Source organism: Oncorhynchus mykiss, chromosome 28, assembly GCF_013265735.2.
Source record: "Oncorhynchus mykiss isolate Arlee chromosome 28, USDA_OmykA_1.1, whole genome shotgun sequence".
Taxonomy (NCBI): Eukaryota; Metazoa; Chordata; class Actinopteri; order Salmoniformes; family Salmonidae; genus Oncorhynchus; species Oncorhynchus mykiss.
The window spans coordinates 21311698-21338676 of record NC_048592.1 but is presented as its reverse complement, the minus strand read 5'-3'; the positions used below and the strand labels follow the sequence as shown (position 1 = coordinate 21338676).

Here is a 26979-nt window from a genome sequence, read left to right as displayed (position 1 = left end):
CAAAGTATTAACTTAAGGGGGCTGAATAATTTTGCACGGCCAATTTTTCAGTTTTTGATTCGTTAAAAAAATTCCACTTCATGATTGTGTCCCACTTGTTGTTGATTCTTCACAAAAAAATACAGTTTTATATCTTTATGTTTGAAGCCTGAAATGTGGCAAAAGGTCGCAAAGTTCAAGGGGGCCGAATACTTTCGCAAGGCACTGTAACTAGGAGCGCCCACAATATGTTTTGTACAGGGAAGTGTTGAGTAATAAGACTCTCAAAACAAACAAATGACTAAAACGACACGTCCTGACCAAACATCCACAGCATGACGGTAAACCCAGGGAGTTCTTTCAGAACAGGGCAGAATGCTTCAGGAAACTGTGCTTCGACAGTGGAAAAGTAAGTCAACCAGCAAGGCATTGTTGTCATTTTATAACAGGTGATGATGATAAGCAGAAATAAGAAAGTAATGTTACTATCTCTCATAGTAGTAGATGTGAGTTTCTCTTTCAAATAATCCCCTAGCCTTGTACACAGCTAATGGCTAACGTTAGCCAAAGCAAGCTAGCTAGCTATTATTGATAGTGATACCCCTAAATACAGATGAAGATGCAAAATTATCAGGCCTACTGTACATCATACTTTAGAAATGATTGGGCCTACTGTACATCTTCCTGTAGAAATGATCGGGCCTACTGTACATCTTACTGTAGAAATGATCGGACCTACTGTACATATTACTGTAGAAATGATCGGGCCTACTGTACATCTTACTGTAGAAATGATCGGGCCTACTGTACATCTTACTGTAGAAATGATCGGGCCTACTGTACATCTTACTGTAGAAATGATCGGGCCTACTGTACATCTTACTGTAGAAATGATCGGGCCTACTGTACATCTTACTGTAGAAATGATCAGGCCTACTGTACATCTTACTGTAGAAAGTCCAGGTTGGAACTGTCGGTGTTAAAATACAATAAATATGTTTTATTCTGAACTGGAATAAACTGATTGAAGCAAGACACTTTTTGGGACAAACACACACTGTTCTGGATTCCTTAGGAAGCAGTCTCCTGTCTGACTGAGAAAGCAGTAGATGTTCGAAACCAGTTTGGCACCACAAACCTATGTCAGTCAGGGTTCTCAACTCTGGCACACTTAAAAAAAAAAGAACATAAACAGTCTCAATGCAGAGCATGACCTCAGTGTTGCACTGTCAAAAACTGAGCCCAGAATAGACATGCTTGTTGAAAACTTCAGCCTGCTACACACCTCTCATTAGGACTGTGTGTGTGTTCTGGTCTACATCTGTGTGATGTGATCAATCCGTTTATTCCAGTTCAGAATGAAAATGATTTATTGTATTTTAACTGCAACAGTTCCAACCTAGACAGATATGTAAGAGTGTTTTTAATGGGAAAAATAAACATGAATAGCTATTTATATGGGTAATTCATTTAATTGTTATTTGTTTATGTCTGTATTACATTTGTTTTAGGCATAAGGGCAATGAAATGTACTGATATTTATTTATAGTTGCATATTTGCCTAAGCTTGGGTCCCAGGAAAACACAGTATTTCTAATTTGGGTCCCAGGCTGAAAGAGTTTAAGAATCCCTGATTTATAGTATACTGTCCATCACTTCTGCCCTTCAACCACATGGTGGTGTTATAGAGAAGAGAAAACCTCTTCCAGTTTCCAGGGGAGTTTTGAGTTGGACTACAAAGTTAACAATGCAACCGCAGGCGTAACAGCAGTCAATTTTTTTGGTCTCCTTCACTCTCTCAGTGTGATGCCTCTGTCCTCCACCTACAGTACAGTGGTATGCAGTACACACCATCACACCACACACACCATACACCATACACACCATACACCACACACCATCACACCATACTCCATACACACCATACTCCATACACACCATACTCCATACACCACATACCATGCTCCATACATACCATACACCATACTCCATACACACCATCACACCATACACCACACACCATACTCCATACACCATCACACCATACTCCATACACCATCACACCATACTCCATACACACCATCACACCATACTCCATACACACCATCACACCATCACACCACACACCATACTCCATACACACCATACACCATCACACCATACACCACACACCATCACACCATACTCCATCAATTCTTGCAATTTGTAGCTGCCCTCCTCTATTCTGCACAATGTCTGTTCATCTCTGCTGACACTGTAGCGTGATCGCACCCAGAGAGGCAACAAAGACCCCTCCTGATTCACTCCAACTGAGCACGAAGAACTGCAATAGTGTAACCGCTTACACAACTCCAGGGATTTGTCTGCCATTGTAATTCTTGGGCAGGCCGCCAAAGCATTTTTTCGGTTAACTAAATCCAAACAGTTAAAAAAAAAAAAAAAAAATTGGGATGAAAAACGCTTGAAATGTAAACTTAAATGACTAAAACAGATATAAAGTTTGTATAAACTATAATGGACCTATATATTTATAAATAATAAAAGCTAGACAGTCAGAGAGAAAAGAAAATTCCAAAAACAATACATTTAGCAGTATTCATTTTGCTATCATGTGGGAGCAAAAGAACACAGCATTAGCCATGGCAAAATGCATAAAATCCCAGGAAATTAGCTTTAAAACTCCATGGAGAAATGTGTATCATTGCAGGAATTTGGCTTAAAAATGCTCACATTTCTCTACACCACCAAGACGGTGGCCTCTAAAATGTAAAAAAAAAAAAAATTGCCACACCCTCTGCCACGCCCCCTGCTACACACACCACCTAAGCCCTTTTTTGACACAGAAAAAGACCTGAACTCTGACAGGATATGCGTCCCAAATGGTACCTTAGTCCCTTTATAGTGCACTACTTCTGACCAGGACCCAATAGGATGCCATTTGGGATTTATTTGGTAGTAAAGTGGAGAGTTTAGGGGGGAACAGGGAGGGGAGAGGAAGAGTAGAGAACCTGTAGCAGTTGTTGTGGAACTTGTTGTAGGAGGCCATAGTGATGAGCCCTCCCCATGCACAGCCCAGAGAGTAGAAGATCTGAGAGGCAGCGTCTCCCCACACCTGGACAGACGGACAAACATGTGTCAGTACAACCACTGAAGAACAACCTTATTTAATATCTGAGGCATATTACATCTGATCAAACTGTCTCTTTCAACAGCTGTGTTATGAGAAAGCCAATGAACCTACGCTATGAAGAGCTACAGAGCTATTATACGAGTAATAAACAGTAACTGTTTACAACTCATATAAAGTAGTACTTCACTACAGTAATGGCAAAGAATTCCAGGACTTATAACTATGTTATTTCTATATGATTAACCACACCTTAGCGTCAAGGATCTTATGCCACTGTGGGGTTAGGTAGTACTTGATTCCGGTGACAGCTCCCTCCAGGGTGATGCCTCTGATAAACAGGATGGTCAGCACCACGTAGGGGAACGTCGCTGTGAAGTACACCACCTGGGGACCATCGAGAGGAGAAGAACGAGTGAGAAAATACCCGAATGTGTGTCAATTATGCACTATGACCAGGAGTTATTCCAGACTGTAGACTAAGTTATTTGACCAGGAAAAACTACTGGCCCAAACAATGACATTTGGAGGTGAGAGAGAGCGAGAGAGCAAGAAAGAGAGAGAGAGAGAGAGACAGAGAGAGAGAGAGAGAGAGAGAGAGAGAGAGAGAGAAAGAGAGAGAGAAAGGGAGAGAGAGAGAGAGAAAGGGAGAGAGAGAGAAAGGGAAAGAGAGAGAGAGAAAGGGAAAGAGAGAGAGAGAAAGGGAGAGAGAGAAAGGGAGAGAGAGAAAGGGAGAGAGAGAGAGAGAAAGGGAGAGAGAGAGAAAGGGAGAGAGAAAGGGAGAGCGAAAGGGAGAGAGAAAGGGAGAGAGAAAGGGAGAGAGAGAGAGAGAGAGAGAGAAAGGGAGAGAGAGAGAGAGAGAGAGAGAGAGAGAGAGAGAGAGAGAGAGAGAGAGAAAGGGAGAGAGAGAGAGAGAGAGATAGAAAGAAAGACACCTCACCTTTCCTGAAGACTTGACTCCTCTGATGAGACAGAGGAAGACCACCACCCAGGACACGGCCAGACATCCCAGAATAGGGAGACGGACTTCCCCGAAGTTCCCGATGTCGTCTGAGATCTTCAGCACATAGTGTCTGTGGGGAGGAGAAAAAATGTATCACCGTGTCTATTCACAACAACAACGTGGAATATATAGTTAGTGCCGCAGGGACAAATAATGTCTTTACGTTAATTCCTGAAAGATAGAGAAGAAGCATTGTTCGGATGTACCCTGGCATTACAATGAGCGAAGCCCATATTTCAATGCAGCAGCAGCTCGACCAAAAACCACTTGGTGCCAAGACAATGGATTATCTTTACTGACAGTTGACGGGAACAACAACTCCTTTCATGATATACTGACAGACAGCACCACCCGGACGGAAGGCTAAGCACAAAACATTTAGAAAGTCATTAACCAACCACACTGTTTCCTTTGAATGGGTCCTATTCTCAATGCTAGGGGCATAGAACAGCTACACTACTCCCCATGTAGTAAGAATCCAGATAATATTATTTTCTTGGAAATTATACTAAACATCTAATGGTGTGTACCTCAGACAGTGAACAATGAGTAATGCTTGGTGAAGGCTGGATGATTCATCGTAGGCCCGGATTAGCAAGGCAAACATGCTTGCCTGCTTGTTTTTTTTTCTGACTGGTCTTGTTAAAATCAACTGAAGTATCTAGCATCTCAAACATTCCTTTACAGAGATACACAAACCCTCTTTTGTTAACCCATAGTCAAACATACTTTGTGTCAAAACACGTTGGGTGCTGCTTTACTGAACATACATGTATCTAGGAGTAATAGTGTGTATTAACCCTTGCAGTCTCTTTAATCTAGTACACCTGAATCAGAGTCAGCCATGCCCACACCTTCCCACTCAGGTACTGTAGGGTTGAAAAATGATGGTAACTCCTCAAGTTCCCAGGTTTTATAGAAATCCCAGTTGGAAATTCCTGGAATCAGAAAGGAATAAGCAGGAAATCTGGAATTCTCCGTCCAGGGCTTCTGGAAAACCTGGGAATTTTTCAACTCCACACTCAGGCCTTACTTCCAGCACTCAACAGATCTAGAATAGGGCCGGGACGATACCAGAATCGCAAAACTCATTAGTATCGTGGCAAGAAAACAAAACACGAATGAACCTTTTAAGGAAAACGTCTTTGTGTTGCCATCCAGAGTCACGTTTAGTTATTTTCCAAGCTAAAACACACAATATTTTACATACAGCTGGTTTTTAAAGGACCAAATAGTTTGCTTTATGTTTTCATTTTTGCCATGGGAAAAAATATTGCGATACAGGTATCGTCACAGCCCTAATCTAGAACAAGATCTTTTGGGATTCAAATAAAGATTGATAACTGACTCCGGGTCCGGGTTAGGCCTTACTTCCAGTACTCCTCGCTGGGGCTGGTCCTCTTGGTCTTATTGACCACCTCCACGGCGACCTCAGCGGCCCCGGTGACCAGGCTGCGGGTGACATTGGCCAGGGTGTTGTTGATGCCCGTGGGCGTCACCACGCCGTTGCAGGTGGGCGTGTTCCAGGGGTTGTTGCAGTAGGTCCACGGCAGCAGGTTGGTCATGGAGGAGAAGAAGTAGTAGAAGGCGATGCAGATCACCACGTTGTAGTAGATACCGATGTAGGTGGACACCACCATCATCCCGTAGCCCACACCTGATGCAGGAGAGGGATTGAAACAACATTAGAATGATACCAGGAGCTGAAGAGGTGAATGGACTTCTCTGACTGAAGTAATGTTTTTTTTAAAATGACATTAAGCATTCCAAGCAGACAATAGATGTTGCCATTTATTTTCCACCTTTCAGTTTCCTAAGCATGAGATACAGTCAGTGATTAGTTGGATGCCACTGACCAATAGCAATGACGTAATGCCAATCACCAACGGCAGCAGTGGTTGTTGGCTTGCCTTTGAACATGACTGACCAACGGCAGCAGTGGTTGTTGGCTTGCCTTTGAACATGACTGACCAACGGCAGCAGTGGTTGTTGGCTTGCCTTTGAACATGACTGACCAACGGCAGCAGTGGTTGTTGGCTTGCCTTTGAACATGACTGACCAACGGCAGCAGTGGTTGTTGGCTTGCCTTTGAACATGACTGACCAATGGCAGCAGTGGTTGTTGGCTTGCCTTTGAACATGACTGATCAACGGCAGCAGTGGTTGTTGGCTTGCCTTTGAACATGACTGACCAATGGCAGCAGTGGTTGTTGGCTTGCCTTTGAACATGACTGACCAACGGCAGCAGTGGTTGTTGGCTTGCATTTGAACATGACTGACCAACGGCAGCAGTGGTTGTTGGCTTGCCTTTGAACATGACTGACCAACGGCAGCAGTGGTTGTCGGCTTGCCTTTGAACATGACTGACCAACGGCAGCAGTGGTTGTTAACTGGCTCACCTTTGAACATGGGACTGATCCTCCAGACCCCCAGGCATCCCTGGCTGGCGAACTGTCCGAAGGAGAGCTCCAGGAAGAACAGAGGGATCCCACAGAACACCAGCATTATGAAGTAGGGGAACATGAAGGCTCCTGTTAAACAACAATAACATGTGGGTCAGGTCAACAGTTAGTCAAGCCAAAACATTTGTATGAAATCGACTAGAATCCAGCTTTGTGTTATTTGAATCTTTAAACTTGTACTTATTGTAAGTATGCATATGTTAATTATTGCTCACAACCAATGGCTTACCTAATGGTCATTCAAATGAAAAATAAATCAATATACAGAAATTGGTATTCCGTGCTGTGACTATATCCTGTTTATGCTACTTAATGCTCGGTGAGTGAGTGAGTGGATGGATTGTAAGGTCATGTTTGTGTCTATAATAAAAATATAATTATTTTTCATACATATAAAAGTTGTCATCCCCAGACATGGGCAATATCATATTTTTGCTATGCAATGCTCAGTGAATGAGCAGTCAAATGTTAAGGTCATGTTTGTGTCTAGAATAGAAAAATTGCCTAGCTCATATAGAAAACTTGGCATCCCATGGCAATATCCTATTTCTGCAGCGTAATGCAGTGAGGGGTCAGATTGGAAGGAGAGATGTTTATGTCTATGCCAGCCAGAAGAGGTGAATGAGGTGAGGGAGCATCAAACAGAGGGTGATGCTAAGCCAGGCAGCAATCCTCTGTCTGCTTGACTGGTTTAACGTGGGGGCCACTGGGGCCAATGGGTCTGGGGAATAACCTGTCCTCTGGGACTGTAGTCTGAAATCATGTGTTAGAGGAAAGACTGGAGATTGAGGAGCAGGCTGTCTGCGACACAAATAGCTTCCTATTCCCTATAGTGCACAACTTTTGACCAGAGCATTCTTTTTTACCTATGAGCCTTGGTCAAAAGTAGTGCACAATATTGGGAATAGGGTGCCTTTTGGGACGTAGCCCAGGCCTCAGCAAGCTGATAGTCTACTGTGGTGTTATTACTGCAGAGCCTTGAGCTACACCAGTCCCCTTGGCTCTATACTCAGCTATGTCATTATGTGACCTAATGCACAGGCTACTGCATCTGTGTGCCCTTCTATGGCGATCCCCGAACACAAAATGTATAGAAGACTAAAGACAACTGTAGGAGTGAAAACATTTGAATTGAGGGGGAATGAAGCCAAGAATGACTTGGATCCATTTGACACAATGTGAGGACCGTAAACTTAAACTTGACAACCTGCTACTTTGATTGCTTTTTAAAACACTGCAAAATGTATTGTGGATAAACTAGAATGTATTGCTGTCATTACTACTATATAATCAGTGTGTTGTGAGTGTGAAGACGTACCTCCTCCATTTCTGTAGCAGAGGTAGGGGAACCTCCATACGTTTCCCAAGCCCACAGCATAGCCCACGCTGGTGAGGATAAACTCTATCTGGTTCCCCCAGTTCCCTCTCCTGGAGTTCTTATCTGTCTTCACGGGTTCCCCTGGAACAGCTCCATTCTAGAACACAAAGAGAGAAGAACGTTAGAGATGTTTGAACGTTAAGGGAGACCTGTATTTAGTCTACTTCCAGGCTGGAGTGGGTAGGCGATTCACTCAATGAGACACAACTCAAGGAATAAGCCTGTCGGTCAACTACCTACATTTAGCTGAATGTACAGGTCCGAGGTGCACTTTGCACCAATATTGAACACAAACCAGTGTGAAATAGGCTACTGTACTAGTGAATAGTGCTGCAGTGTAGATGCCCAACACCAAAAGGTCTTGGTGGCATGTCCAGTAATGAGGCTAACACTGCGGATGGCTAAATGCACAAATGATTTAATTCTAGAGTACTTCTTCCCTTTTGTCCAGTTACAGGCCTAGTTCTACATTGCATGTTAGAACTCTGTAGTCGAGGTGGGCGCATTGGTGCAAACGTGATTTAAACTGAAATTGTTGTTGTGTGTCCAAAATCAACATTTGGTCTTGTCGTCCTGATTTGCAGTTTCTTCCCTCCATCTGTTGGTGTCAGATGGTCCTCGTTCTGACCTGACCTCCTCACTAACCCCAAAAGTTCACTACTGAGACTGCTACGTTCATCTGACTAACTAACTCACACAGCCAGAGCAGCACATGTTTCCTCCCATGACACCACAGAACCATTAATAACTATTCAACAAGTTATAGTTTCAATACAACTCATTCAGGTAAATGTTATACTACCTTAATCATACACGTGACAAAGGTTTGGATTGCTGTGGGTTTTTGGTTTTGGTGTCTCCTGGAGTGCACTGTTGGATATTATGTGCAGTCAGAGGGATATGAAAAGCTAAGTACACACGCAAGCACGAGGAACAAAAACACACACACGCGGTCTAACGGCACCATCTGAGCTCCCCGGGCCCTTGCTCCCAGCAGAGACGGCTTCACGCAGGCAAACAACTTATTCATCATCAAAAGACAAACAAAACAACTGAAAAATCCCATATTTTCGTGATTGCCCCCTAGTGATGTTTGGAGTCTAGTTGCACCCAAATGTTACATTTAAAACAAAGTTAACCTTTTTCACAAGAATCCCCAACCCCTCTGTGTTGAATTGTAAACGAAAGAGGGGATAAATAATACAATATCACCAAACAAAACTCTTGCATATCAATAACATTATTACAGCCAAAATGTCCTGGCTGGCCATTGAGTTTGTGAGATGTGCGCACCTGTGCGCGGGAAAGTGTGTGTGGAGGCTGATCTCCTCAGTGTGATGCCTGTGTGCGTGTGGTGTGTGTTTTAACTGCTGAGCGTCTGAAGGGGGAGCACACCTGCTCAGTGCGAGGCGAGGGCAGGGCAGCTGTACAGCTGATAGGGCCCAGGGTGGAATGAGAGTCTAGCCAACCCACACAACACAACATGGCAGACAGAATGGGTTGCTACATGTTGCCTGCTGACCGGCTGGCCTCCTACCTCCAGCTCTCCCACCTGTGAGAAGCCAAGTCTGTCAACACATGATGCAACTCATAAACTCAGCAAAAAAAGAAACATCCTCTCACTGTCAACTGCGTTTATTTTCAGCAAACTTAACATGTATAAATATTTGTATGAACATAACAATATTCAACAACTGAGACATAAACTGAACAAACTGTTCGTTCCACAGACATGTGACTAACATAAATGGAATAATGTGTCCCTGAACAAAGGGGGGGTCAAAATCAAAAGTAACAGTCAGTATCTGGTGTGGCCACCAGCTGCATTAAGTACTGCAGTGCATCTCTTCCTCATGGACTGCACCAGATTTGCCAGTTCTTGCTGTGAGATGTTACCCCACTCTTCCACCAAGGCATCTGCAAGTTCCTGGACATTTCTGGGGGGAATGGCCCTAGCCCTCACCCTCCGATCCAACAGGTCCCAGACGTGCTCAATGGGATTGAGATTCGGTTTGTTGTTGTTGTTACACATGGTCTGCCACTGCGAGGACGATCAGCTGTCCGTCCTGTCTCCCTGTAGCGCTGTCTTAGGCGTCTCACAGTACGGACACTGCAATTTATTGCCCTGGCCACATGTGCAGTCCTCATGCCTCCTTGCAGCATGCCTAAAGCACATTTACACAGATGAGCAGGGACCCTGGGCATCTTTCTTTTGGTGTTTTTCAGAGTCAGTAGAAAGGCCCCTTTAGTGTCCTAAGTTTTCGTAACTGTGACCTTAATTGGCTACCGTCTGTAAGCTGTTAGTGTATTAACGACGGTTCCACAGGTGCATGTTCATTAATTGTTTATGGTTCATTGAACAAGCATGGGAAACAGTATTTAAACCCTTTACAATGAAGATCTGTGAAGTTATTTAGATTTTTACGAATTATCTTTGAAAGACAGGGTCCTGAAAAAGGGACATTTCTTTTTTTTGTTGAGATTAGTTCACTCATAGTAACATACTCAGCACATAAAACATAAAAACGTTGACTTAAAATGCTCTACATAGGCTTATCCAAGCATTGATGCGACTTGATTCCATACATGAGGCATTATTTGTAAACTATAGAGATAACATTATAACTCCTGTCCACTTCACTATCTGTTCTGATTCTCTCTCCAGGCTGTCTCTTTGACCTGGCTATTAGGCTGTGTCCCAAATATCACCTTATTCTCTACGCCCTATGGGGCCTGGTCAAAAGCAGAGCACTAAATAGGCAATGGGGTGACAGACCGCCCGATTCAGATCCACACACTCTCTGCCCTTTCCATCCCATCCACACCGCACGCCCAGCTGGGCCCATCTGCCTTTTACGTAAGCTGCACATTCTCTTCTCTCGCTCTCTCTCTTCTTCTCTCTGAGGGGCCCTTCCAAATCAGTGGCCTCGGCCCCAGCCTTACTCCCAATGTCCTGCCTGGCCTGCCTCCTTCCAGCGCACTGCACACAGGTGCACCCCATGAGAGAGAGAGGGGGAAAGAATAGGGGGGGGGGGGGGGGGGGCAGAGAGAGAGAGCGAGAAAGATATAGGGAGGGGGGAGAGGGACAGAGAAAGACAGACAGACTTGAATCGTGCAAGGAAGGGAGAAAGGGTGAGTAAAGACGATTCACATTCAGTGCTAAGACATGGGCAAATACAGTGCATTTAGAAAATATTCAGACCCCTTGACTTTTTTCACATTTTCTTATGTTATAGTCTTATTCTAAAATTGATTAAATTGTCTCCCCATCAATCTATGCACACTACCCCATAATGACAAAGGAAAAACAAGTTTAGATTTTTTTGTGCTAATTTATAAAAAATACAAATATCACATTTACATAAGTAAATAAGTGATTACAGCCTCAAGTCTTCTTGGGTATGATGCTACAAGCTTGGCACACCTGTATTTGGGGAGTTTCTCCCATTCTTCTCTGCAGATCCTCTCAAGCTCTGTCAGGTTGGATGGAGAGAGTCACTGCACAGCTATTTTCAGGTCTCTCCAGAGATGTTTTGATTGGGTTCAAGTCCGGGCTCTGGCTGGGCCACTCAAGGACATTCAGAGACTTGTCCCGAAACCCACTCCTACATTGTCTTGGCTGTTATGCTTAGGGTCGTTGTCCTGTTAAAAGGGGAAGCTTCGCCTAGTCTGAGGTCCTGAGCACTCTGGAGCAGGTTTTCATCAAGGATCTCTCTGTACTTTGCTCCATTCATCTTTCCCTTGATCCTGACTAGTCTCCCAGTCCTTACCGCTGAAAAACATCCCTACAGCATGATGCTGCCACCACCATACTTCCCCGAAGGGATGGTGCCAGGTTTCCACCAGGCGTGACGCTTGGCATTCAGGCCAAAGAGTTCAATCTTGGTTTCATCAGACTAGAGAATCCTGTTTCTCATGGTCTGAGACTCCTTCAGGTGCCTTTTGGCAAACTCCAAGCAGGCTGTTGTGTGCCTTTTACTAAGGAGTGGCTTCCGTCTTGCCACTCCACCATAAAAGCCTGATTGGTGGAGTCCTGCTGAGATGGTTGTCCTTCTGGAAGCTTCTCATATCTCCACAGAAGAACTCTGGAGCTCTGTCAGAGTGACCATCGGGTTCTTGGTCACCTCCCTGACCAAGGCCATTATCTATTGATTGCTCAGTTTGGCCAGAAATAATATTTATGTTATACATTTTTTATACATTTGCAAAAAAAATCTAAAAACCTTTCTTCGCTTTGTCATTATGGGGTATTGTGTGTAGATTGATGAGGAAAAATATATTTAATACATTTTTTAATAAGGATGTAACGTAACAAAATGTGGAAAAAGGGAATGGGTCTGAATACTTTCCGAATGCAGTGGAAATACACTCAGGTGATAGTTTTGAAATGACTACTGGGCTAGCTCTCAAATGAGTCGGTCTGATTATGGGTCATTTGGTGCGAACATGGCTTTTTGGGTTGTCATGCTAATACACGGTTATTTTCAGTTCTGCTGAAAGCAAATAAAAATATAGCCAAATTAATTTGATCAAACCTGCCTAGGTCTTGGTCCAAATAACTTCAACATGACTAAAACACGCACGGACCAATGCACTCTACCATTCCAGCTAATTTGATGGACAGTGGCACACACCTAACAAAGCATGGCCAATGACAGCTGTGACCCTGTCATGGTGATAGACATGCTCCATCTTCACTTGAGTGTAAACCCAACCTAGGGCCTGACCAGAGTCCCAGAGAAGCAGCTTGCTACTACAGTACACACAGTATAGTAGATGAGACCTGATTTGGATGCCATACTGCCAACAGGAAAAGACAGAATTGTGTCTGTTATTGTAAAGCTCCAGCCTACAAGGCCGGCTGGCGGCCCAGAGCTCCCTGGCATTTACTGACAACCCCTGCCTGCATCCTCACTAGGCATGTAACCATCACAAGTCATTATGTAGCCTACTTCGCCGCGATGAGCAGCAATATTCCCCAAAATTGGACTGTTTACTTGCCTGAGAGTGAGACATAACACGTTTTACCTAAACTTTGTTCGTTGTGCCGAGAACTATTTGAAGGACTGGCCTGAATGACTGAGTGATAGGCTATGAACTACAGTTTAAGGATACAACTCATTTTCATTTAATACAAGATCAGCAAGTGGCGGAAAAGGGGAAGAGGAGACTGAGAACGAAAACAAAACTTAGCCTTTTACACTACTATGTATGAGAGATGTTTTAGCACTGCACAATTCCATGTTGCACTGTACATGGGGGGAGATTGTGCGTGTTCACTTATCATAGCTGAGTACACACATGCCTCGCACACACACACACACACACACACACCAAAAGACCTTAACACACTTCTGCACATGTACCCCAGCACCTGATTCACACAGCTAGTTACCTCCTGTTCCACCACTATTATTGGGGACTGTAGACTGCTGACCATAACCGAATGAACAATACTGACAAACCATCAAATCTGCCTGTATGTACAGTGCATTCTGAAGATATTCAGACCCCTTAACTTTTTCAACATTATCTTACGTTACAGCCTTATTCTAAAATGGGTATAACAACAACAACAAAAATCCTCAATCTACACACAATACCCCATAATAACAAAGCAAAAACAGGTTATAATTTTTTGCTAATTTCTTAAAAATAAAAAATAAACAGAAATACCACATTTACATAAGTATTCAGACCCTTTACTCAGTGCTTTGTTGAAGCACCTTTGGCATCGATTACAGCCTTGAGTCTTCTTGGGTATGACGCTACAAGCTTGGCACACCTGTATCTGGGGAGTTTCTTCCATTCTTCTCTACAGATTATTTCAAGCTCTGTCAGGTTGGATGGGGTGCATTGCTACACAGCTATTTTCAGGTCTCTCCAGAGATGTTCGATCAGGTTCAAGTCCGGGCACGGGCTCGGCCACTCAAAGAGATTCAGAGACTTGTCCCGAAGCCACTCCTGCGCTGTCTTGGCTGTGTACTTAGGGTCGTTGTCCTGTTGGAAGGTGAATTTTCGCCCCAGTCTGAGGTCCTGGGCGTTCTGGAGCATGTTTTCATCAAGGATCTCTCTGTACTTTTTCATCTTTCCATTGATCCTGGCTAGTCTCCCAGTCCCTGCCGCTGAAAAACATACCCAAACCATGATGCTGCCACCACCATGCTTCACCATAGGGATAGCGCCAGGTTTCCCCCAGATGTGACACTTGGCATTGAGGCCAAAGAGTTCAATCTTGGTTTCATCAGAACAGAGAATCTTGTTTCTCATGGTTTGAGAGGCCTTTATAGTGGTGTAACGGATCGTAGTTGATCCATACAACGATCCGTACGGATCACCGCCCACGGTTCGGCACGCATGTGAACTGCATAGTTTAACCATCATAGTGTGAAATACAGTTCTACTGCCGCTGTTACTTTTTAAAGTCATAATTCTCTAAATCTCCATGCGTTGAGTTGAGTTGTAATGAAAAGATAAAGACAAGACAGATGTGTGCTGTGTTTTACTCTGAAGCCTGAAGGTTGATCTGATTATTTATTAAAAGCAGTTTTGTGTACTGTTCACGTGAACGGGGCCTGTTGAATCCCAACTAATCAATCCTGGATCTCCAATCCTGGATGCAAAAAGCAAAGAAGACTAAAGAGCAGCGACAGCCATGGCTGGCGGAGGAGCTGAAGACCTGGAAAAGCCTCCCGCTTCATTTAAGTCTCATGTATGGGAGCATTTTGGCCTCCCTGTCAAATATGATGAAGGAAGAAGGGTGGTGGACAACACCATTATGGTGTGTAGGCATTGTGCCACAAGAAAGCCTTATGATCATGGAAATACATTGAGCGTGGCCACACATTTAAAGCGTCATCACCCTGGTGTGTCAGTAACGGGAGCCAACTCAGCCAAGAATCAACAACTTCTCACCACGGCATTTAAGCCCTTTGCTGCAGAATTAGACCGGGCTGAAGCCATCACCAAATCTATTGGGATGTTTATCGTTGCAGACATGAGGCCATACTCTGTTGTGGAAAACAAAGGGTTTAAACATATGTAGCAAGTGCTTGAGCCACGCTACAAAATCCCCTCGCACACCCACCTTCAGTATGAAGATCGTGCCACATCTTTATGAACAGGAAAATATCAAAATTATCGACAAAGTATCCAAGGCATCCTCTGTTGCCCTCACCACATACGGGTGGACCTCCTGGGCAACGGAAAGCTACATGACTGTGACTGCTCACTACACCACATACGGGTGGACCTCCTGGGCAACGGAAAGCTACATGACTGTGACTGCTCACTACACCACATACGGGTGGACCTCCAGGGTAACAGAAAGCTATGTGACTGTGACTGCTCACTACACCACAGAGGAGTGGACCTCCAGGGCAACGGAAAGCTATGTGACTGTGACTGCTCACTACACCACATACGGGTGGACCTCCAGGGCAACAGAAAGCTACATGACTGTGACTGCTCACTACACCACAGAGGAGTGGACCTCCAGGGCAACGGAAAGCTATGTGACTGTGACTGCTCACTACACCACATACGGGTGGACCTCCAGGGCAACGGAAAGCTATGTGACTGCTCACTACACCAAAGAGGAGTGGACCTCCAAGGCAACGGAAAGCTACGTGACTGTGACTGTTCACTACACCACAGAGGAGTGGACCTCCAGGGCAACGGAAAGCTACATGACTGTGACTGTTCACTACACCACATACGGGTGGACCTCCAGGGCAACGGAAAGCTACGTGACTGTGACTGCTCATTACACCACAGAGGAGTGGACCTCCAGGGCAACGGAAAGCTACGTGACTGTGACTGCTCATTACACCACAGAGGAGTGGACCTCCAGGGCAACAGAAAGCTACGTGACTGTGACTGCTCACTACACCACAGAGGAGTGGACCTCCAGGGCAACGGAAAGCTACATGACTGTGACTGCTCACTACACCACAGAGGAGTGGACCTCCAGGGCAACAGAAAGCTACGTGACTGTGACTGCTCACTACACCACATACGGGTGGACCTCCAGGGCAACGGAAAGCTACGTGACTGTGACTGCTCACTACACCACAGAGGAGTGGACCTCCAGGGCAACGGAAAGCTACATGACTGTGACTGCTCACTACACCACATACGGGTGGACCTCCAGGGCAACGGAAAGCTACGTGACTGTGACTGTTCACTACACCACAGAGGAGTGGACCTCCAGGGCAACGGAAAGCTACATGACTGTGACTGCTCACTACACCACATACGGGTGGACCTCCAGGGCAACGGAAAGCTACGTGACTGTGACTGCTCACTACACCACAGAGGAGTGGGAGATGCGAAGTCCGGTGCTACAGACACGCCCCCTCTATGAGAGTCACACAGGCACAAATCTGGCTCAGGTACTGCTAGAAGCAGTAGCAGAGTGGAAGCTAGAGAGGCCCAATAGCAATATCCCAATCACCACAGATAATGCCAAGAACCAAGAAAATGCAGTGATAGAAGCATCTTCACAAGGTCCTTTGCTGTTGTTCTGGGATTGATTTGCACTTTATTCACCAAAGTATGTTCATCTCTAGGAGACAAAACGAGTCTCCTTCCTGAGCGGTATGACAGCTGTGTGGTCCCATGGTGTTTATACTTGCGTTAGTACAGATGAACATGGTACCTTCAGGTGTTTGGAAATTGCTCCCAAGAATGAACCAGACTTGTGGAGGTCTACAATTTTTTCCCCTGTGGTCTTGGCTGATTTCTTTTGATTTTCCCATGATGTCAAGCAAAGAGGCAATGAGTTTGAAGGTAAGCCTTGAAATACAGCCACAGGTACACCTCCAATTGACTCAGATTATGTAAATTAGCCTATCAGAAGCTTCTAAAGTCATGACATCATTTTCTGGAATTTTCCAAGCTGTTTAAAGGCACAGTCAACTTAGTGAATGCAAACTTCTGACCCACTGGAATTGTGATACAGTGAGTTATAAGTGAACTAATCTGTCTGTAAACAATTGTTGGAAAAATGACTTGTGTCATGCACAAAGTAGATGTCCTAACCGACTTGCCAAAACTATAGTTCGTTAACAAGAAATGTGTGGAGTGGTTGAGAAACGAGTTTTAATGACTCCAACCTAAGTGTACGTAAACTTCCGACTTCAACTGTATAAGCTCAGGTCTGCTTTCTTTCCTTTTTTACTTGTTTTTGATGATGTGGACACAGGCTAATTTTACATTCACTATTGTTCAAAGGAAGAAGGTATCATGCCTCAAATTGCACTTTACTTAACAATTGAGTATTGAATATTTTATTTTAGAATTCTATTTAAACATTGAAAAGGTCCTTGCTTTAAGTGTTCTTTATGTAATAAATGGAAAGCAGAGTTATATTTGTCTCCTTCTTTTTTCTTTTGCTGATTCGAAAAATGATCCGATCCGTGACTCAAAACAGTGATCCAATCCTAACCGTGAGTTTTGTGTTGCACCACTAGTCCTTTAGGTTCCTTTCGGCAAACTCCAATTGGGATGTCTGTGTCTTTTACTGAGGAGTCATATTACATATTTACCAGACCTATGCCAAAGAGCTGAATAAGAATTCATCAAACAATATCAACTGTACATGTGGCCTACAGTTACTTTACAGCCTTATTCTAAAATATATTAAATAAAACATTTTCCTCATCAATCCAGACACAATACCTCCTAATGATGAAGCAAAAACAGATAATATATATATATTTTTTTTTGAGTATTCAGACCCTTTGCTATGAGACTCGAAAGGCACACACCTGTCTATATTAAGGTCCCACAGCTGACAGTGCATGTCAGAGCAAAACCCAAGCCATGAGGTTGAAGGAATCCTGTTTCCATTGATCATCCTTGAGATATTTCTAAAACTTCATTGGAGTCCATCTGTGGTAAATTCCATTGATTGGACATGATTTGGAAAGGATTTGAAAAACAAAACAAGCCATGAGGTCGAATGAATTCTCCGTAGAGTTCCAAAACAGGATTGTGTTGAGGCACAGATTTGGGGAAGGGTACCAAAACGTTTCTGCAGCATTGAAGGTCCCCAAGAACACAGTGGCCTCCATCATTCTTTAATAGAAGAAATTTCGAATCACCAAGACTCTTCCGAGAGCTGGCCTCCTGGCCAAACTGAGCAATCGAGGAAGAAGGGCCTTGGTCAGGGAGGTGACCAAGAACCCAATGGCCACTCCGACAGAGCTCCAGAGTTCCTCGGTGGAGATGGGAAAACCTTCCAGAAGGACAACCATCTCTGCAGCACTCCACCAATCAGGCCTTTATGGTAGAGTTGCCAGACGGAAGCCTCTCCTCAGTAAAAGCACATGACATCCCACTTGGAATTTGTCAAAAGGCACCTAAAGATTCTCAGACATTCAAAAACAGATTATTTGGTCTGATGAAACCAAGCTTGAACTATTTGGCCTGAATGCCAAGCATCACGTCTGGAGGAAATTGGCTCCATCCCTACAGTGAAACATGGTGGTAGCAGCATCATGCTGTGGGGATGTTTTTCAGTGGCAAGGACTGAGAAACTGGTCAGGATTCAAGGGAAAGATGAACGGAGCAAAGTACTGAGAGATCCTTGATGAAAACCTGCTCCAGAGTGATCAGGACCTCAGACTGGGGCAAAGGTTCACCTTCCAACAGGACAATGACCATAAGCACACATCCAAGACAACGCAGGAGTGGCTTCGGGACAAGTCTCTGAATGTCCTTGAGAGGCCCAGCCAGAGCCTGGACTTGAACCAGATCGAAGATCTCTGGAGAGACCTGGAAATACCTGTGCTGCAATGCTCACTATCCAACCTGACAGAGCTTGAGAGGACCTGCAGTGAAGAATGGGAGAAACTCCCCAGATACAGGTGTGCCAAGCTTGTAGCGTCCTACCCAAGAAAACCCGAGGCTGTAATTGCTGCTAAAGGCGTTTCAACAAAGTACTGAGTAAAAGGGTCTGAATACTTACGTAAATGTGATATTTCTTCTTTTTTTGTGCAGAAATGTCTAAAAACCTGTTTTTGCTTTGTCATCATGGGGTATTGTGTGCAGCCTGGCGAAGGGGAAAAACAATTTAATCAATTTTATAATAAGGCTTTAACGTAACAACATGTGGAAAAAGTCAAGAGGTCTGAATACTTTCCGAATGCGCTGTACGTTGGCATAAGCTACACAGTTTACGTGAATTGAAGCTTGCTACTCTCGCACAAAAATATCGCGCAGTTGAAGGATGTCTCCCTGTGTGATTTGGGCTTCATGTAGCTAGGCCAAATCTAAAATGCATTTAGAAAAACTTCTATTTAAAAAAATACGTTCAAAAACAACAACGAAACATGTGCGGCTGTTGGTTTGAAACTTTTTCAATAAAAAGTTGTTGTTTTTTAAAATCCCGTTATTGCTCAGAAGGGAAGACTTCCATCAATAGAACACCCTCCCAACAACTCTCACATTGGAAGCTCAGTAGCCTAACACTCCTTCTACCATCCATTCTAACGGAGTTTGAATGTCATTTGAAAATAACTGAAGCTGATAAAAGACCAGGTTGTTATCGAATCAAAGTCAACCAAGAGTGACTAATACAGTCATTCCAATACCAATGTTTTAAAGTGGCACACGTTGATACCCTAGCTAACTAACTAACTTCACTTTGGGAGTAAACACGGGTGGGTTCAGTTGTACTCAACTGTGATTAAATAGACCTGGATCCTCAATGTCCTCAAAGGCAGCATTATAAAATGTATGTGAGGTGAAAGTAATTCAACTAAAGAGAGCGAGACTGTGGCTTCTCACCCGGCTAGCGGAGGGCCACATTCCTCCAGATCCCATTGGGCATGGTGTGAATACCTACTTTCCATGGTTGATTAATTAAGTGTAATGGTGAGTTGTCAGGAAAGACAGGGGAAAATTGGACCCAGTCACAGCAAATGGGGTGCTTTGATGGCCTCCCAGAAGCAGGGGTCATCTCTGGGTTACATCACTCAAGCACTGCTTACAGTCACAATCACATCAACATCCCCTGGGTAGCTGGCTGGAAGAGCTGATCCTATAGGCTTACTGCATCATGGACAGCAAAACATGCCTTTCAATCATTAAACTAGGACTTTGTTTAGAATATCTGATAAAGTGTGCTTTAAAAGTTATTGAAAGTCATATCTTGGTCATACCGAATTTTGATTGAATTTCAAATTGTAGATATACATTTTTAATATGTAGATATAAAAACATTAAATCAAATTTTTGGATTGACAGTTTAACAGTTTTCTCCCCAAAAGCAACACATCAAATTTGAAAATAAAAACAAGCCATATGCAAATTATTAGGCAAATAATCTGTACCAACCCATATCTACTTAACTTTAATAAACAACTATATAATTTGATTAAATATCCAATCACAAAAAAAATCCCAATGAGACAGCATCAATTGTAAACCCATATTATATTAAAAATACAAACTGAATGGATAAATACAAATCCCACAATACACTATGAATTGTTATGTCATCCAAGTACATCCCCCCCAAAATAGGCCTACATTCCAAAAACACTGCAATAGCCTTACCTTAAAAAGTTCCATAGTAACTGTTGGTCAACATACCACTTACACACCAATGGACTTCCTGTGGCTGAGCAACTTGAGCATCTGACTTATACTTAGGGAGGGTCTACCAGTGGTGTAACCATTAGTCAAAAATGTTTTGCAACAGAAACCGTTTACTCCAAATGGAAAACGTCCCTTCCCATTTCGTTCCGTTTGGTTCTGTTTGGTTCCTAGTGAATACACCCTGGGGCTCCATGTTGCATCTAGCTACCCTTGCCTAGGAGTCTGGGATGCAGTAGGAGTGGTTTCCAAGTCAGGAACCAAGTTCTAGGCAAAACAGCCAGTGACTAGCAACTACATCCTGTTTGTTGCAGTTAGACTTTTTTGGGAGGGAGGGGTTGATTTAAAAATGCAAGACAGCATTAGGCTAATTAATAGCTATGAGTAATTGCCTTGACAGTTGACAATGTTAGTAGTTAAGTTGCCACTAGTCTCGGGTTGTCAGACTCATGTTCAAATCCAATAACTGGATGGATTTCTGCAGATAAAACAAAAGATTGCATGGCTGAGAGCTATAGACGCTCCTATAGAAAAAACTGTCTGTGTTAATTTGTGCAGACAACCAGGTCTCGCTTCAGCCACGCGGATCGCTTAACTAGATAATTAAATTACTGTGCACTGGGCATGGCCGTTAAGTGATGCGGGAGACAGCCTACGGTGCTATTGGCCAAAGCAAGCTGTTCACCTCCACCTCGCTCCCACAGTGAGAACCAACCGCACATACACTTAGAGAATCCTTTAATCACACACATACTGTATAGACAAACACACACCTTATCCCATCTCATCCCCAGATCCATCCCTCTCTCTCCCTAACAAAAATATTCAGTTGACATCAAATATATCATAAACTCCTTTTTATGACAATTCACCCAGCAATACATTGAACTCCATCGCGGTTGACAAAGCAGTCGGCTACATGTAACTGGCCAAACTGCTCAACCATGAATGAGCATTATTCTTTGGTCACTTTAAAACAGACATCCCATGTTATTCCAGAAAACTGACAATGTAGATATCAGACAAGGCAGACTACATTTACAGTAGTATTTGACAAAAACTTAAAGGCTGACTTTACCAATTCAATTCAAGGCAGGGTGAGGCAATTTAAAGAGTCTTCATCATTATAACAGTACTCTCAAGAATTTCAGGATTACATAAATTGACCCAGTTTAGTCTCTCCTTAAACAACAGAAGAAAAAAATCATGCAACACTGTATGATAAGGACATAAACATCTTCAAAGTCTGTTAGCATCAGGTCCTGACAGCCTCCCTTCATCACTCACACGAGGTCTGGTTTAGTACGCTGGGAGCAGGGGAGGTCAGTTTATCATTTTAAAGAAAACCACATATATTATTTGGGGTTTAGTTCAGCCAGTACCCAATAGACAATAACATGCAGGTAAGCACATCAACTAGACTAACTATGCTGAATTATAGAGAACTTCTCAATGAGATGACTGGAAGTCTAACATCACTTTGAGAGTGTGCTGGGCCTATCAACATCTGCACCAATGACTTTTCAAAAATATCTTCAGCCAACTACATCCTAAATGTGTTGCACAATCTGTTTGTAAGATGTTTAGCTGAGAGAGATGAGCATTCAACCCAAAAATCAGGTTTTGAGGAGATGGAGACTTCTCTTTCCATGCTTTTTCCTTCCATTCGTGACAGTCCTAAATCTGAGGACTAATTAGCCTCTTCCAAGCCGTGCTCCCTGTCTCTAGGGCATGGTCTGTCATATCATTAACAACACTGCACCGTAGATCAAGACACTGAGCTGTGGTAGAGAAGTCATGAGACTCTACTGTATGCTAGGGTACTCTATTTCAAGTTTCTTGGCCATTCACACTGAACCTGACCTGCCAATTTATGTGTCCCAAATGGCACCCTGTTCCCTATGGGCACTGGTCAAAAGAAGTGCACTACATAGGGAATAGGGTGCCATTTTGGACTCATACAATGCCTCCAAAGGACCGGAGCCTGAGGAAATAGAGCAGTACAAACAACTTTCTAGTCACCTAGCTCTCACACACTTAAGACACTGACACACTTCTCTTGAACCTATTAAACCTTATTCTTTAATGTCTGCACCAAATACGGGATTTGAATAAGCACAGGACCATCTAATCGGAAAGACCTATGTTTTGATGATGGTCCACTGTGGTAAACTCAGAGTAAAGAGTGATAAATCCCCTTTCATCATGCAGCTGTCGTCAGCAGCCATAGCACTTTTAGCACAGACCAATTGCCAGCAAGACATCCAGAGGAAATGCACTCACTGACATCCAGGCTAATCAACCACTCAAAACATCAATGCTTAGAATGGAATGACACCCAACTAGTAACTGAATCCACTTCACAACATCCAGTGGAGACAAAAGAAGTCCCATATGGCCTTTTCAAACGAAGTCTGTTATATTCCACAAAAAAATAGGAAGAGTGCCTCACTGTTAGAGTATGCACGTCAAACATCTCAGTCTATAAGCATGGGCATTAATATGGAGTTGGTCCCCCCTTTGCTGCTATAACAGCCTACACTCTTCTGGGAAGGCTTTCCACTAGGTGTTGGAACATTGCATCCATTCAGCCACAAGTGCATTAGTGAGGTCGGACACTGATGTTGGGCGATTAGGCCTGGCTCGCAGTTGGCGTTCCAATTCATTGCCAAAGGTGTTAGATGGAGTTGAGGTCAGGGCTCTGTGTAGGCCAGTCAAGTTCTTCCACACCGATCTTGACAAACCACTCCTGTATGGACCTCGCTGTGCACAGGGGCATTGTCATGCTGAAACAAGAAAAGGCCTTCCCCAAACTGTTGGAACAAAGTTGAGTAAAGTACAGAGTCGTCTAGAATGTCATTGTATGCTGTTGTGTTAAGATTTCCCTTTACTGGAGCTAAGAGGCCTAGCCCGAACCATGAAAAACAGCCCCAGACCATTATTCCTCCTCCACCAAACTTTACAGTTGGCACTATGCACTGGGGCTTGTAGCGTTTTCCTGGCATCTGCCAAACCCAGATTCGTCCATCGGACTGCCAGATGGTGAAGGGTGACTCATCCCTCCAAAGAATGCGTTTCTACTGCTCCAGAGTCCAATGACGGCAAGCTTTACCCCACTCCAGCCAATGCTTGGCATTGCGCATGGTGATCTTAGGCTTGTGCAGCTGCTCGGCCATGGAAAGCTGCTCGACCATTTCATGAATCTCCCGACAAACCGTTATTGTGCTGACATTGTTTCCAGAGGCAGTTTGAAACTCGGTAGTGAATGTTGCAACCAAGGACAGACAGTTTTTACTCACTTCAGTACTCGGCGGTCCTGTTCTGTGAGCTTGTGTGGCCTACCGGTTCGTGGCTGAGCCGTTTTTGCTTCTAGACGTTTCCACTTCACAATACCAGCACTTACATTTGACCAGGGCAGCTCTAGCAGGGCAGAAATTTGACGAACTGACTTGTTGGAAAGGTAGCATCCTATGACGATGCCACGTTGAAAGTCACTGAGCTCTTCAGTGCGGGCCATTATACTGCCAGTGTTTGTCTATGGAGATTGCATGGCGGTGTGGTTGATTTTATACACCTGTGAGCAGTGGGTGTAGCTGAAATCGCTGAACTCATTAACTTGAAGCCATGTAGTGTATGGGGTTTGACACACAATAAGATGATTCACGGGTGGTTAAAGCTGCAATACGTAACTTTCTGGATGACCCGACCAAATTCACATAGAAATGTTTGTTATAGATCTTCTCATTGAAAGTAAGTCTAAAAAGCAGTATATCTGTTCTATGTGTGCTATTTCTATGCTTCTCACTCTTAAGTTTAGTTTTTGCATCTTTTATTTCAGGTTTTGTACACTAGCTTCAAACAGCTGAATATACACCATTTTTGGTTATTAAAAATATATTTCACAGCAATTTAGATGGTACAATGATTCTCCACATTGCATGTTTTGTCACATAAACAGACATTAGGCAAACTATTAGAATTTTAGCAACCAGGAAATGGCAGAGTGATTTCTGCATATTGCACTTTTAATGTTTACAATAATCTATATTCTTGGTGGAATGTGACGGGTCAGTGTAGTTCATAGTTCAGGAATGTTATGACCGTCTTAAGAACTAGGCCTAGATGTCTGTACTCAGCTAAATGATTTAACACCGATTACCAGACATATCAATCGCTGCTATTCTTGTATATTGTTTATCGTTGTCATGCTAGGTAGGTGACCACACTGAAAAAAGTTATGTTATGTTTGAAAATCGCCTAAACCAATATTTCTTACATAGAAGGAAACTCAAACTTCACAGTGGGCTGTCCCATCTGCATTTCTTATTTTATCTGCAATATGTCTGCAGGTCAGGTTAAACCAGCCTGAACGCCATATAGTGTCCCAAATAGCACCCTATTCCCTATATACTGTAGGCCTAGTGCACTATAAGGAGAGTAGAGTGCCTTTTGGGGACAAAGCCTAGGTCTGCTAGGTCTTCATACTGATCTGAATAGTAGTGAATTATTAGATTGTTTCTATTGTTTCTATATATCAGTGAGAGTATAGAACACTCAACAATGGTCTGCGGCACAGCCAGGCTTTACCCAGCCAGCCAGGCTGTGTTGTACTGCAGTGTGTGGCTAGCTGCCTCTCCTCTCCTCTCCTCGCTGCCAGCTGTGGATCCAGGAGCACAACATGGCTGGAGACAGAGCCCACAGCACTGGGAGAGCCAGAGGCCCGAGCACACATATGTCTGTGCACTCGCCCCTCAGCTGCCTGCCCTCGATCTCTCCCTACGTGTAAACACTCCAACCACTGACTTCCGCTCCATATACTGGCCCTCTCAACACCACCTGCACCCAGTTGGAAGCGCTGAAAATAGGCCGGGAAAAATGGGGAAATGAATGTTCAATTGGAGTCGGATGTGCTTCAAAAGCGAAAGCCACTAATTTAGCTAATTTAACACCCATTGCTTACCAAAAACATAAGTACATTTTTACAGTAACCAGGCCTAAATAGTACTGTTGGTATTTTAAATCAATCCCATCGTTTCAGAGAATCCTCTTCATTCATTAATTTATCCTCCAGAATAAGAAGCAATTGGTGAAAGAACATATTTGAATGAGGAGGGATATTTTTACAGGAGTTAATCATCTTATTACAGTGTTACAGAATTAGTCTAACATTGCAGCCAAACTGCTCTGCAGGGTATTGAAGTTAAATATGCAGTACAATAACATAACAGAGCCATACCCAGATTTAGGAACAACAGTAATCTGCTCCAAAGCCTCCAAGGGAAAATAATATCTGTTTTTTAACTCTGCAGCTCTCATTAGCTTTCTGGCATTGCCTTTCACGATCTAGCAAATCTGTTTCTGTACAGTGAAATCATTTGGGTCAATCATTCCAAGCTATGTTTTCAACTGCAATATGTTCTTGTCCAATCGTAAACGGTTCGGACAATTTAAAGAGACTTCTGTGTCGTGATATCGATGCTATATCTAGGCACTTACTTCAAGGCACAAAAACAGCCCACTACAATTCAGTAAAGAAAAAAGAAAGACCAATACATGAGGATTACATTTGTGGGCAAATCTTTACATCCAAATCAATGTATAAATCTTGCAAGTTGAGCCTATGCCCAAACTACAATCTGTCAATCTCCGGACCCGGCAACAATTTCAAGCAGATTTCAAGCAATGTCACCATCAAATGAAACCAAACTGTCTTTATGAAACCAAGGGATGACGTTAAGAGTGCCATTACATTTTTCCTGATTGTGAAAGGCTGTCAGACTAAGTCAGAGGTGCCTACACTAGCCTACCATGCAATTACCACATCCTTCTGAAGTTCTTATTACTTCAATTATCACTCGAGCATGCTTTACAATCACAGATGACCTTAGACAATTGTATTCCTAACAGCGGGGTCAAACTACTGCAGAGAATTCACATAGGCTAGACCGGCTCCTTTATGAATAAGGAAATGGGATATCTGCTGAAAAAGTGGTTTTATAATAATATATGCTATTTAGCAGATGGTTTAATCCAAAGTGATTTACAGTCATGCGTGCATAAACCTTTTACCTATGGTTAGTCCCGGGAATCAAACCCACTATCCAAGCGTTGCGAGCCATTATCTACCAACTGAGATACAGAGGACAGCAGTAGCCTAAACCATAAAAGTATAGCAATAGAAAAAGTCACATCCCCTTTGGTACACTTATGACACATGATAGTCAGTCAGGGGAGCGTGGCAGTGCGGTAGGTAGGTAGGTAGCTGTCCTATACAAAGCGACACGGCTCTGTCTGTCTGTCTGAAGGGTCTGCCGTGTCAGGTGCACCTGATCCTAGAGCTCTCTCTGTGACCCATCATCCTGTCAGATAAACCAGTCGACACAGGACAGCAGTAGTTCACCTCTAACAACTACTGTACCTTATTCAAT

The 26979-nt window shown here is 43.5% G+C and overlaps 1 protein-coding gene across 5 annotated transcripts in view; it reads right to left on the bottom strand.

The window, feature by feature from the left end:
• LOC110508726 (sodium- and chloride-dependent glycine transporter 1) overlaps nt 1-26979 on the bottom strand; it is an 87502-nt gene that overhangs the window by 9948 nt on the left and 50575 nt on the right. For all 5 annotated transcript variants that reach the window (XM_036966943.1, XM_036966942.1, XM_036966945.1 and 2 more), the window contains 6 exons: nt 7889-8045; nt 6508-6639; nt 5481-5766; nt 4047-4179; nt 3359-3493; nt 2988-3091 (listed from right to left, as the gene is read on the bottom strand). In XM_036966943.1, the coding sequence (XP_036822838.1) occupies nt 2988-3091; nt 3359-3493; nt 4047-4179; nt 5481-5766; nt 6508-6639; nt 7889-8045 (947 nt within the window). The remainder of the gene's footprint in view (nt 1-2987; nt 3092-3358; nt 3494-4046; nt 4180-5480; nt 5767-6507; nt 6640-7888; nt 8046-26979) is intronic.